Source organism: Gossypium hirsutum, chromosome D08 (assembly GCF_007990345.1).
Source record: "Gossypium hirsutum isolate 1008001.06 chromosome D08, Gossypium_hirsutum_v2.1, whole genome shotgun sequence".
Classification (NCBI taxonomy): domain Eukaryota; kingdom Viridiplantae; phylum Streptophyta; class Magnoliopsida; order Malvales; family Malvaceae; genus Gossypium; species Gossypium hirsutum.
Genome location: NC_053444.1, coordinates 64252616 through 64266667, shown reverse-complemented (window position 1 = coordinate 64266667; position 14052 = coordinate 64252616). Strand labels below are relative to the sequence as shown.

The 14052-nt window shown below is 33.6% G+C and overlaps 3 protein-coding genes and 1 long non-coding RNA gene across 7 annotated transcripts; 2 read left to right on the top strand and 2 right to left on the bottom strand.

The window, feature by feature from the left end:
• Positions 1-268: 268 nt before the first annotated feature.
• On the bottom strand, positions 269-1859 carry LOC121219955 (uncharacterized). Its single transcript, XR_005917008.1, has 3 exons — positions 1365-1859; positions 1119-1270; positions 269-488 (listed from the first exon to the last, which is right to left on the bottom strand). It is a non-coding gene; the product is annotated as an uncharacterized lncRNA (long non-coding RNA).
• A 3682-nt stretch (positions 1860-5541) lies between these two features.
• LOC107933752 (galactinol synthase 2) lies at positions 5542-7013 on the top strand. The gene is made up of 3 exons (XM_016866039.2): positions 5542-5986; positions 6094-6414; positions 6506-7013. The coding sequence occupies exons 1-3, from the start codon at positions 5678-5680 to the stop codon at positions 6866-6868; spliced, it is 993 nt and encodes a 330-aa protein (XP_016721528.1). The 5' UTR covers positions 5542-5677; the 3' UTR covers positions 6869-7013.
• A 513-nt stretch (positions 7014-7526) lies between these two features.
• Positions 7527-10066, top strand: LOC107933812 (pentatricopeptide repeat-containing protein At1g56690, mitochondrial). Its single transcript, XM_016866096.2, has one exon. The coding sequence runs from the start codon at positions 7829-7831 to the stop codon at positions 9938-9940; it is 2112 nt and encodes a 703-aa protein (XP_016721585.2). The 5' UTR covers positions 7527-7828; the 3' UTR covers positions 9941-10066.
• A 110-nt stretch (positions 10067-10176) lies between these two features.
• Positions 10177-13590, bottom strand: LOC107933813 (aspartic proteinase). Of its 4 annotated transcripts, none has more exons than XM_016866099.2 (14): positions 13257-13590; positions 12812-13155; positions 12656-12716; positions 12457-12551; positions 12263-12378; positions 11986-12154; positions 11845-11884; positions 11690-11754; positions 11496-11609; positions 11350-11414; positions 10934-11090; positions 10726-10845; positions 10555-10643; positions 10177-10455 (listed from the first exon to the last, which is right to left on the bottom strand). In XM_016866099.2, exons 2-14 carry the CDS (start codon positions 13139-13141, stop codon positions 10371-10373), a joined length of 1506 nt encoding a protein of 501 aa, XP_016721588.2. In that variant the 5' UTR covers positions 13142-13155; positions 13257-13590; the 3' UTR covers positions 10177-10370. The 4 variants fall into 4 exon arrangements, with proteins under 4 accessions (XP_016721588.2, XP_040954755.1, XP_016721586.2 ...); XM_041098821.1 differs by having other exon boundaries at positions 10934-11087; XM_016866097.2 differs by having other exon boundaries at positions 12812-13519.
• Positions 13591-14052: the final 462 nt, after the last annotated feature.

Genomic DNA, 14052 nt, shown 5'->3' with positions numbered 1-14052 from the left:
TCTTTTTATTTTTTTTAAATATTGATATTATTTTTAATTTAATATTTAACAATTTTTATTTACTAAAATTTTATATAAAGGTAACATTTTTTTAAATTTTTACATTACAATATTATATATCACTGTGTTTAGTTTTTTTTATGTTATAAATTATATAATATATAAAGATAATATAATTTAATATTTTTACTCAAATATATTTTTCAGATATAATATTTTTTTGGCCCAAACGATTCTACAATTCAAGCAAACCTCAAGAGTTTAGGCAAGTAGCTTCACCCTCTTGTTCACGTAAGGTATAATCTTAGCAATCCAGCAGCAGATCTTTGGCTTGATCAGCCTTTAAAATGGGATAATAATAATATTAGAAGTTGTAATATCCAGCCATAACACCTCTTTGACATTAATACAACAGTTTCCGAATCAGCAAACGTGAAAGCACTCAATCATATGAGATCCTGTCCATATTGTCCAAGCCCAACTACTCCCTAAAGAAGGTGTAAACAAGTAGAATAATCAGGTTATTTAATCAGTAGCCATTTTTTCTCTATGGGTTCAACCATCTAAATACTTCCTTTTAATGAGATTATTTCGTTGTAGTTTATTATTTGGTAATGATTTCGTGTATTTGTAAGCTATTATTAACAATGTCATCTTCTATTCTAGCACCAACCAACTTCATTCCAACAATTATTAGTGTTAGGATTGTCCCGATTAAGCAATAAGTAACACAAATAGTAGAATAAATTGAGAAATTGAACACACAAATTTAACGTGAAAATCTCCTCCAAAGAGAATAAAAAAAACCACGGGCAAAGATAATTTTATTATAATGGAAAAAGAACGAAGAGTACAAAAGATAGAGATAAAACTAAACCCCAAAAAACCCCAAAACAAAAAACCCTCAAAACGTAAACACAAAACTCTCTAAATGTGTTATGAGTTCTAATTTCTAATGGGTGTTTTTACTAAGGTTGTAAAAGAACCTATTTATAGGCTAAATTTATATGTCAAATAATAATAAAATAATCTAAACTAATCAGTATTTGATTGAAATAAATAAATAGAGTTTAATTAGAAGATTATTTTTTAAATTTAACTGAAAATAGGAGTCATACTTAACAATTAGTCTGCAATTCCTTTCCCTCCAGATCCAATAGATACAACTATTGCAGTTCAGGCTTTTCCCTTTAGCTTCCTTATCACCTATTGTAGCTCAAAATTCCACTGTCCAGCACTTCATTCCAGACTGTCTTCCAATATCTACACTCTAAAAGTAGATGATTTCAAGTTTCAAATTCAGTGTGACACAGACAACAACAACCATCAATTTGCATTTGAATATCTGCACTCAAAAATAGTACCTGCTTCATTAGAGGCTAGATCGAACTTGGAAGGACCCCGTATTGCATTTAGACAGTCAGTTAACAGTGAGCATGTTACTTGTGGTGTGGATACTTAAGTTTGTTTCTAACCACTGGTCTACTGAATCATTAAGAATACATGAATCAGAAGAGATTAAAGTCCAAGGAATAGGAGTACTACTTAGTGCCCAACTTCAAAGTTTGAATGATCTTCAGTATAAATTTCCACAACATGCCTGGAACTGAAACGGACTTTTTCCATCAAGCCATTGGCGAACTTGGTGGGGTGCTATTGGTTTACTGTTAAACGGCAACCTCTTCTAATTCCAAGGCCGACAGAGTGCCGTCCAAATTCCAACACCAACAAACAATTGGAAACCAAGGATTTGACAATGTCATTAGTGAATGGGGGTCTTGACATTTTAGCCCACCAAATAAATGTGGATAGGGATAGGGGGAGTAGTTTACAAGTTACAAGCAAAGTAGGGATAAGGAGCAAGAAAAGTATCTTAGAATATTCCATGTTTGGAAGGAAATAAATTAATTGTACGTAATAAACTTGGTATCATGTAAATATAAACAACTCCTACGTAATAAACGCGGTGGCCGAAATTAGTGGCTAAATTGAGGAATGGAAAAGAAATCCCCAGAAATCTTGGGAACCTTTGTTTATCCTTTTAGTTTTAATAATTTCGTTTATACTTTGAAGGGTAATGTTAAAAATCCAAAATTTGAATGTAAAATATGGTAGTTAATTTATTCAAAAGAAGAAAAAAAAATGGTCTTTAAAAGTCTAAGTCCAAGGATTATCTTAAGAGAAAAGAAAAATCCTAGAAATTTGGTCGGTTGGTCCAAAATCACTAAAACAACATTATCCCGAAAGCTTAAAGTAAAAACATTTCATTATCCAGGAAGTTGCAACAGTTGGCCATAGTTGGAGTAACTAACTTGACTAGAAAATGGATGGCATATACCCATTTGGCCACGAGGCGAGCACCGACATCCAGATTTGATTGTGCCATATGGCAATGTAATAATCCCACACGGTTTTCACCCGATAGATATTGTGGACCCTAATGATGCATGCCAAAAGCTCCCAATATATTACGTGGCCATATCACAGTGGTGCACTGCTCTCTGGAGTTTGTAGTTGGAGTGGTTAACCTGAAAATAATACAAAAATTTATCATCCTCTTCTGATTATTTTATTAACACCCTCACTTTTTCTTTAATTTCTTTCTTTATTTAATTTTTATGGAAAATCCGTGATATTAAAAACAATAATGATAGTATTAGTACTATTGTCGGTGTAGAAGGACATGGGTTCGAGTATACTTAAGTGCGTTTATCTTCCTATTTAAGGGTTGAGTGAGATAATGGATAGTTTCAAATATTGTATAAAAAGCAATACTACTAATTAATTAGATTAGATGATTAGTTATTGTATTGACAAGATTAAATATTATAGTAGTGAGAATAAAAATATTGATAAAACACGAGTGCGGTGAGGATTGAAACGTACTATTTTAAATATTACAATAAAATGTATTTATAATATAATAAATAATTAAAATATATTTACATTATTAAAATGAAACATTTGTTAAATAATAAATAAGATAATATTAATATTAAAAATTAATTATTGAATAATAAAAATTATGTATTGGCTTGATTATTATATAAATAAAATATAATATATAATATTCACTTTTTATAAGTACAAATTTATATTTATATTATGTAATATATATTTAATTTGTATAAAACTCATGTTTTTATGATGATCACGTACATCCACATTTTCATTTTAAACTTGTTTTAAATTGCAATGAAAAGGTTGAAGTAGAAAACGATTTTCATTGGGAGAGCTTTTGCGCCACTAATCATTCACCTCCAACTGAAAATCATTTGTATATTTGAAGAATTTCACCTCAATACCATATAGTACTTTCAATGGGTGAGGTTTCTACTGAAAGCTGTAAAATACAGCTTCAGTAGAATCTAAAGAGACCCTCAATGAAATATAATCCTGCATATATTGACTCAAGTAGAATCATTCTTGTACAGGGGCTAAGCCAGAATAAATTTTTAGGGGGCCGAATGAAATTTTAATTTTTTATAGTCTATATCTTTATATTTTTTAAAGATTAAATCAAATTTTTATAATTTTAGGGGGCAAAGTATAATTTTACCTTTACTACTTTAAAATTTTTAAAAAAATTTAAGAGCCTAAATAGAAATTTTCCATTTTAGGGGGGTCAGGGCCTTGCCAGCCCCCTGTATCTGTCTTTGTTCTTGTACTTCTATAACATTATTGAGGTGTTAATTAAGAATATTCAAATAAATTAATAGGGTTGAATACTAAGTTGTGACCTGTTGATTAGGTGTTTACTTTTTATAGGGATAATTTGGGTTCGTTGTTAATTAATATTATTCAATTAAATTGATAGTCGTGCCATACATAGATCAGTTGTGTATATTAAATATATAATATTTTTTATAATATTAATATATATTTTTTAAAAATTTAATGAATTTCTTCAAAAAATCGTTAATAAATTGAAAAAGTAATGTAATTATAAAATATTTTTAAAAGTATTTAATAAATTTAGAACGAGTTATATTAATTTTAAAAATATTTAATATTAAAATAATATAAAAATATTGAATATTGATATTAATCTATTACAAATTTAAATAATATTATTAATAATTTCTTACATGCTATTTATTATATATATTTTTAAATTAATTTTTTTAATGTTAAAATTGTTAAAATTGTTTTTTTTGTATTTTTATATTTATCTTTGTTTTACTTTAATTAATGAATGAATTAACTCTTATTATATTTGGAAAAATATAAATTTAATTTGATAAATATTATTAATATGTGCTATTTTAAGCTTAAAATTTAAACTATATTTTAAGCTTAAAATTTTAAAATTTAATAATTTTAATATTATAAAATTAAAAATTAATTCCATGAAGTAAAATATCAAAATAAAGAGATAACTTGTTTAAAATAAATATTATATTTAACATGCAAAAATTATAAAAAAGAAGTTTTAAATAGAAAACATGAAATAACTTAAAAAATTAAAAGACAAGGACTAAAAAAATAATTTACCTAATTTAAAAATAAATGCTTCAAATAGAGGGTACTATGTGTTCAGAAAAATGTGAAAATGAATATTGTAACTTCGCTATAGTATATATAGGGAAAAAAATCCAAATTCTTCTTTGACTTATTAAAAATTATTTAGTTACTTTATTGAGGCTGGATAAAAAATAAATGAATCTTTTAAATAAAAATATATAGTTATATTTTATTAATTACTTTGTTATTATATGTTATTTTCATTTTTTTATCCAGTAATTTTTAAAAATAATAAAATCTAATATTATAAAATTATTTTAATTATTATTGAATTTACATATATTCTAATATAATCATACCTTAAACATAGAGCCAGTTTGGTACGGTGCAAAGTACTTAATTCCCAAAAATCTATTTTGTTGGGATGTAAATTTCATGATAAAAGGTTGAATTTTTCCAAGAAATTAAAAGTAAATTACTAAAACAAAATTTTCCTTTTTTATTTATTTTTGTTTAAAGTATATATTATTTTTGTTTTCTAATTTCTTAAAATTTTGTTTTTTTTATCTAATTGTTATGTTGTGATTCTTTTTATGACTGATGCATTATTTTTTCTTAAACATATTTTATACATGTGCCCTTTCTCAATACATGATTCCATGTCTATGGTGAGATTTTTAAAATATATATTAATTTTACATGGGAAAATATTTTTTAATCAATTTAATTTTATTGAAATTTATAAATAATATTAATTAATTAAGTTTAAATAAATATAATTTAATAAATTCGACGTTTCCTTCCTATCATTTTCGTGCACCGTCCATTTTCCATAAAATTAATCTCTAATCGTAATTAGCAAAAAACGCCTTCTCTCTTACTCTTAAAGCTGTTGGTCAAACAATCAATTAATGTATTCACTACCCTAACTCATTAGTCTCACCTCACAGTCAAACATCTGCTTTCAATGGATAGAAGGAGACTCCATTTCTTTTAACTTTATTATATTATATATTTTCTTTTCTCTTTTTGAGTACAGTAAACAAATCTGATTCCTATATAAACACCCCCTCTCCTTCATGGATTCTCCATCAAGCAAGCAATACCATTCTTACTCTCACTCAAAGGCAAAAAAACAAGCTTCTCTTGCACTTTCAGAACACTTTGTAATCACTAAAAACAACACCCATACCCTCTTTTTCCTATTTCAATCATGGAAGGTGTTGCCATCGCCAAGACTGTTCGCCCAAGCTCTCCCAAAAGGGCTTTTGTTACATTCTTGGCAGGGAACGGGGACTACGTTAAGGGCGTGGTTGGGTTAGCCAAGGGGCTGAGGAAGGTTAAGAGCAAGTACCCACTTGTGGTGGCGGTCTTACCCGATGTTCCAGATGACCACAAGAAGATCCTAGTGGATCAGGGGTGCATAGTCAAGGAGATCGACCCTGTTTACCCACCTGAGAACCAGACCCAGTTTGCCATGGCCTACTATGTCATCAACTATTCCAAGCTACGTATCTGGGAGGTATGTAGTTTTGCATGTGATACTATTTTACACGTAACTTTTTTTTTCTTTTGCTTTTCATGGGGATTTTGCCACGTGTGCATTTAATATACAACTTGAAATTGCAGTTTGTGGAGTTTTCCAAGATGATATATTTGGACGGAGACATCCAAGTGTTTGATAATATAGATCACTTGTTGGACATGGAAGATGGCTACTTTTATGCTGTGATGGATTGCTTCTGTGAGAAAACATGGAGCCACACCCCACAGTACAAGATTGGCTATTGCCAGCAGTGCCCTGATAAGGTTCAGTGGCCTTCTCGGTTGGGTCCTAAGCCTCCTCTTTACTTCAATGCTGGAATGTTCGTATATGAACCAAACCTTTCTGTCTATGGCGACCTCTTGACTACACTCAAAGTTACCCCTCCTACCCCTTTTGCTGAGCAGGTAAAAAAAAAATAAGTTCTTAATTAAGTCATTTTATATTAAGTAATTAATTTCCTGTTTCTAACTGATCATTCCTGATCAATGTGTGCAGGATTATCTGAACATGTATTTCAGGGACATATACAGACCCATTCCACCAATTTACAACTTGGTGATGGCCATGCTATGGCGCCACCCAGAGAACATTGAGCTAGAAAAAGTGAAGGTTGTTCACTACTGTGCTGCTGGGTCCAAGCCCTGGAGATTTACTGGTAAAGAAGATAACATGGACAGGAAAGACATTAAGACGCTGGTAACAAAATGGTGGGACATTTACAATGACGAGTCGCTTGACTACGCAAATGCTGTGGGTTACGGTGAAGCAGAAGATGAACAAACAGGGCTAGAACCATTTTTGGCAGCTATGTCAGATGCTTGCGTTGTTCAATATATTAACGCCCCCTCTGCTGCTTAAAGTTGTGTCTTTTTCTTTTTTCTGTCCTTGCTTTTTAAAATGGACAGATTTTATGATGCTGTTAAATTTATTTGGTTTGATTGTTAACATTAACTTCTGTTTGTAATCGTACGTTATGTTATAATATCAACAACACTTATGTACATATATCATTTTTGTTGGGCTTGAAGACCTAAATTTTATGATTATAAATTATAATTCGAAATTTCGAGATTTAAATCATTCAAGATATATTTTATGAAATCTTATTGTTAAGCAAAATAACAAGAAGAAGAAGAAGAAGAAAACTTTAATTTTTTGTTTAATGGTACGAAACTGGCCTTACTCACCCAGCAGCATTTTTGGAATTATAATTATTATGATAGAATTATTCATATGCACTTGTTATCTAATGTTAATAAGCTTTTGCTTAATATGTAAGATTATTTCGGATAATAGGATTTGGAAATGTCAGATTTCTTTGTATATTATTAGATATTTATTTGATTCATCTGGTTGAAAGATGTAATATTGTCTACAAGATATATTTTATTAAAATGTTCTTATTATAGAATTTATTTATTTTTAAAATATTTTTAATCATTTTTATTTCAACCAAAAGAAAAAGCACTAAAATTTCAGTCTTTGGATAAAATAAAAATAAAAAAACAAAATTATCTAAAATTTGATATATGTAAATGCTTCATAAAGAAAACAATGGGAGAGGAGAGAGAATTCAAATGATGCGGTTAGGTTTCCTTTTAAACTTTAGGAACGCCGGGCGACACTGTTAGATATAGAATATGTTTTTTGGGTCTGAATCTGTGTGACTGAAGTTTATCTATCAAGCTAAATTTACTAATCGCCTCTGCCAATGCAAACGTAGCACCTTCCAGTCGTGATTTGTTTTATAATTTCTGTGCCAAAAAGCTTTAATTTAATTTCAGCATCTGGAAAAAGCCAAAGCTTTCTTACTCATCTATGCGGTTTCTCTTAAACACATGTAGAGCGTATTCTACGAGTTTTCCGGTCGTAACCAGATATCGGATAGCCCAACTTGGTCGTGTGGGTCAAATCGAGAATGCCCGTCAAGTGTTCGATGAATTACCCAACAAAACAGTCGATTCCTGGAACTCTATCATTGCTGGCTACTTTCAGAACAACCAACCTGATGAGGCCCTGCTTCTATTCAACAAAATGCCGGAGAAAAACATCGTTTCTTGGAATGGTTTAATTTCTGGGTATATAAAAAATGGAATGGTTACTGAAGCTAGGGAAGTGTTTGATAAAATGCCGGAACGCAATGTAGTTTCATGGACTGCCATGATTCGGGGGCATGTTCAAGAGGGTATGATGGGGGAGGCAGTGTCCCTGTTTTGGTTAATGCCCGAAAAGAACGTGGTTTCATGGACAGTGATGTTAGGTGGACTCATTCACGAAGGCCGGATTGATGAGGCGCGTAGGTTGTTTGATATGATGCCGGAAAAGGATGTGGTTGCTAGGACTAATATGATAGCGGGATATTGTAAAGAAGGACGTTTGAGTGACGCGAGAGAGATTTTTGATGAGATGCCATGGAGAAACGTGGTAGCTTGGACTACTATGATTACGGGTTATGTGCAGAATAATCGTGTGGATGTTGCTAGGAAGCTTTTTGAAGTGATGCCTGTGAAAAATGAGGTGTCATGGACAGCTATGTTGATGGGTTATACACAGTGTGGAAGGATAGAAGCAGCTTTGGAACTTTTCGAGGCAATGCCTGTGAAATCAGTCGTCACAGGCAATGCGTTGATTCTTGGGTTCGGCCAAAATGGAGAAGTGGCAAAAGCAAGGAGGGTATTTAATCAAATGAAGGTTAAGGATGATGCGACATGGAGTGCAATGATTAAGGTTTATGAGAGGAAAGGATTTGAACTGAAAGCACTTGATTTGTTCATATTGATGCAAAAAGAGGGCATTAGGCCGAAATTTCCATCTTTGATTACTATTCTTTCTGTTTGTGCCAGTTTGGCAAGACTGGATCATGGTAGGCAGGTTCATGCCCAGTTGGTGAGGTCTCGGTTTGATGAAGCTGTATATGTTTCCTCTGTTTTGCTTACAATGTATATTAAATGTGGCGATCTTCCTAAAGCAAAGTTAGTTTTTGATAAGTTTTCTTCAAAGGATATTGTTATGTGGAATTCTATGATCAGTGGTTATGCCCAGCATGGTTTAGGTGAGGAGGCCTTGGAGATTTTCCAATCAATGTTCTCCACAGGAATGGTACCAGATGATGTTACCTTTGTTGGAGTTCTCACGGCTTGTAGTTACACGGGCAAGGTTAAAGAAGGGCTAGATATCTTTGAGTCGATGAAATCCAAATATATGGTGGAGCCAAAAACTGAGCATTATGCATGCATGGTGGATTTGCTTGGTAGAGCAGGCAAGATAAATGAGGCAGTGAATATAATTGAAAAAATGCCCATGGAGGCAGATGCTGCTGTTTGGGGTTCTCTGTTAGGGGCCTGTAGAACACATGCAAAGTTGGATCTAGCTGAAGTTGCAGCAAAGAAGCTTCTAGTGATTGAACCTGAAAATGCAGGCCCCTACATCCTGTTGTCAAATATATATGCATCACAAGGTAAATGGAATGACGTGGCAGAGCTGAGAAAAAATATGAGGGCAAGAAGTGTGAAGAAATCACCTGGTTCTAGCTGGATTGAGGTTGAGAAAATAGTACATATGTTCACAACAGGTGATATCAGGGCACATCCAGAGCATTCAATGATCATGAAGATGCTGGAAAACTTAGACGTGTTGTTGCGAGAAGCTGGGTATAATCCTGATGGAAATTTTGTGTTGCATGATGTGGATGAGGAAGAAAAATTGTATAGCTTGAGGTACCACAGCGAGAAATTGGCTGTGGCATACGGGTTGTTGAAGGTTCCTAAGGAGATACCTATTCGTGTCATGAAAAATCTTCGTGTTTGTGGAGATTGCCACACTGCAATCAAATTAATAGCAAAAGTAACTGAGAGAGAGATCATTTTGAGAGATGCTAATAGATTCCATCATTTTAAGGATGGCATCTGTTCTTGCAGGGACTATTGGTAATAGAATAGCTTATATGACATTGGTACCATAATGGTCAGGATTTCTAGCGGGAGCCTTATGCAGATGATGCCGGCTCCTAACAGTGAACCGCAATCTTGAATGGGATAACACCTGAACTTGTTTTTACTTTTTTACTTCTAATATTACTTTTTGGCTTCTTTTTTTGCGACAGAGAGGGAGATTATGTGGTAACCGACTTGAATGAGTTAAACTTGCAGCGCAATAGAGGGTATATATATTGGAATTGGAGCCACAGCCCACAAGCATGACATAAAACCAACGAGGCAAAACATATAGAGTAGTACTACAAGCTTGCATAGGTTAAGAGCAAAAAATACATTCTATATATATTGTTTGTTGCCACAGAACAGAAGCAACGATTATCACCATGTATATAAATGGTAAGACACAGAATCAGAATAATGGGAAACTAAGCAGCTTCTGCAAAACCAATTTCAAGATTACCATAGTCAAATACGGTATGATATACCCCCATGAATACATCTCCAAGAATCCTGCAAATTTGCATGCATCTACTTAGTTAATTTCAGCATCCATATATAGATGCTACCAGATAACAGAAACAGTACAGAGTTACCAATACTACTACTTACCATAGAGGACCTCTTGGTGGGGAGACATCCAGAGCCATAAATCCACTCACACACACTGTGGTAATACCTTCTCCCATCTTCACAATATACTGCACAATTAATAATAACTCAATCTTTAAACTCAGTCTCTTAGTTTAACTGATAAATTCAAACGAAATCAAAATGTAAAACCTGGTCCGGAGTGAGCTTAAAAGGTTTGTCTCCTATTATGAATGTAATATCTGGCATCAATGAAATCCTAGCACAGTCAATTACTGATTCTCCCATTGGACTCGGTAGGCTCTGGCATAGCTGTCATTGTCAAGGTCCTCATTAATTCACATGGATTAATTGTCTGCTTCTCTTAACAAAATTAGGGGTTAGTTTCAACATAAGCTACCTCATTCACGTAGTTGAGAACTGTGTCTTTTGTGCCCTTTTGTTTAAGCTGACTCTGAATCCAAAAAACAGTCATCTGACAGGTGGTGCACAACAGTTGGTCCCCAGCTGACAACCCCTCCATGTTTTCCTTCTCAACCACTGTTTTAATTCCACTGCTGCTCACAAGGTGAACAAAACATCAGTCGAACACAAGGCAAGCTTCTCAAGGTGCAGTGAATCACTAATAAAACTAATCAATATCATAAAATTATGTTCAATTATCTATTACCATATAAGATTAGAAATGAACTATTTTTGACACCAATATCATAAAAGTGCCTTCTTTTGTGTCACATTTTAACTCGTCTAGCTATGATACATAAATCAAAATTATCTTCTTTAGAAACATATAAAGTAAGGGGGAGAAAGAGAAACCTCATATAGCGAGTCCCATTTAAAACACATAAGCCAATCTGAGTACAGACTTTGTCTGGTTGTACCTGCAGAAGTGCAGCAGGTAATTAAGTTTGCAGATATTGAGAAGACGATGAAAGCAAGCAATAAAAAAAAAAAAAACGCACCCCTGATACTAAGAGCTCCCATATTAGGTCCCCATATTGAGAGACAACTTCTTTACATTCAGCACTAACCACACCTTCAGCTCCAATGGCATGATTGATTTCAGTAACAACTGCCTGAACTTACCAGATATTATTAATTGCATATTAAACCCAAACACCAAGTATACATACATATATAATGTAAGAGGTCATACCGTGGGGCCAGCTAGTAAGGATGTTCCAGAATCCACAATAGCAGCACAACCTCCCTCACAAACACCTGAGGTAAGCAGAATTTGTTAGATTCGGACATATCTTTGTAGTAAGAACTCCAAACCAAGCATTAATTCTAATCTTTGTATTACATCACCTGTGGAATTGTTTCCAATGAGAAAGTCCCCCATATCAAACTGCAAACAATTTTTTTTTTGAAGACACTAAGAATAAGTTCCCTTCCACAAAAAAGTACTAAGAACAGCAGGATAATTAGGCAGGAGTAACTCTGACTCACCTGCCAGTAGCCTTTTCGAGTAACAGGAACATAAGTATGCTTGCCCTTATAGTGTTTAGGGTCAACACCGCCAAAAACAAGTTCTCCTCCCTCATTGGCCGAGGGATCCCTGTTGAGCCAGAATGAAAACACGTCCTCTCTTACAACATCTTGGTTCAACATGTTGTACCTGTACTCTTGTCATGCTTTAATTAATTAGCGTATGTATTAATTAGTGTATGTATTAAGAAAACTGTGTGTATATGAGAATTTAGTACACAAGCAACAAATACCATACCACACTGGAGTAGCATTCCCCACTGAAATCTCCTGGAATCCAAGCCCAAGGATTCCATCAAACTTTGCCAAAACAAATGTAGGGAAACTTCCTTCTCTGGTAGCCTCAACGAAAACCTCAAGATTGAAAAGAAGAGAAATTCAGTAAACAAATGGAAAGTACTAAAAGAAACTCAAAAAGCTGACGAAACTCACTTGATCCCTGACGACTACACCCCCAACTTCAACATTGTCTTGACTGAAGAAGCCAGATATTGATCCAGACCCATAATTTATTTCACAAGGTTTTCCTGAATCACACCAAACAATATAAGTTATTATATAATGTGTTTTTGTTTATAAGTTCTAACAACAAGCATTTTGCAGGTATGATGCCATAGAATAGAAAAATTACCAATCTTTGTGTATGTACTTGACCGGCTAGACTTGTACTTTGAATGGAAATAGCAAGCAATCTGCATATAGGTATGATTAACAGGAAAGATTAGTAATTCTAGCATAATATTGCATAGTTCAGCAACAAGAGTTATACAATTGAGAAGAAACTTACAGAGAAGTAGCACTTGGAAGAAGGAACCCACAGATTGGAACTGCCAGTGTCAAATAAGACGGTGAAGTTTTGTGGAGGTGAGCCAATGGCTATCACTCCATAATATTGGGCATCCATGTAGTTTTTTAGAGGTATTACTTCTCCATCTGAACTTCCATAGTTATGAAGCATACCCCCTCCACTCATTGCAATTCTAGCAGCCTTAAATCTATTAAGATTCAATCTTTGTTTCTTCAAACTAACCCGGTATAGGCCAGCAGTGGGAGAGGGGAGAAGTAAGCTTGTAAAAACCCACAAACACAAAGTCACTTGAACAAGTTTGTGCGCCATGTTTAGTGAAACTCCTGACACATGACAGAGAGAGAAGGAGAGAGTCAATTGAAGAGTCATGCTCGTGACTGCCAATGATTGGTAGTCATAGAAGTGAAAACTAGCATGCATTCACCTATATATGAAAAGGGAAGCTGCTCTCGTCATTTAATTCTGCTTAATATCAACAAACACTATGCATTGCTTACTCCTCTAACTATTTCTATTCAAACGATCACTAAGCGAGTGTGCAGCCCTCCTTCAATCTTATCTAGGAATAGCCAAGTGTTCCTGTTGGCTCTTGCTTTGCCTGCATGCCAAAAGATGTTGGCGCGTGTATACTCTCGTGCTTATGTAACAAATACTAATATATATCACATTATATTGTTACAATTAGTGCTTGCATTTTCTAATTAACTTGTTTCGAAGATTTTTATCTCGTACCAGGCTTTAATGGAAGGTGCGCTCCACGAGCGATGAAAATTGCATATCATCGTGCAATTAAACATATAAGTACAATCATTACGGAAAGATTAGATGAGAACAAATTCCAGGAAATTACACAGAAGCTAGCTTCTGCCTGAATGTGATATACCCGAGAAATTACTTAGAAACTTCCTTTCTTCCGTATCAGTATCAATATTTATGTTTCAACAAGATAAGACAAATTGAACAAGACTCTGCAAGTGCATGCTACTCCAGGGGTTTGAGTGACCTACTATTTTTGTAATTCGTTTTAAAAAAATAGAGAGATGAGACAGGTTATGCTGCTTCCTGGGTTTAAAAAAAGAAAATTCCTTACCACCTCAGGTTTAGGTTCCTACTTCCGCTGTTGTTTCAGTCTAAAGGAGCTGAATTTAGGAGAAATTGTTTCTTTAAATTTATTATGTTAATCAGTAAACTGCAAGAACTATAATGCATTGGTTGCATGT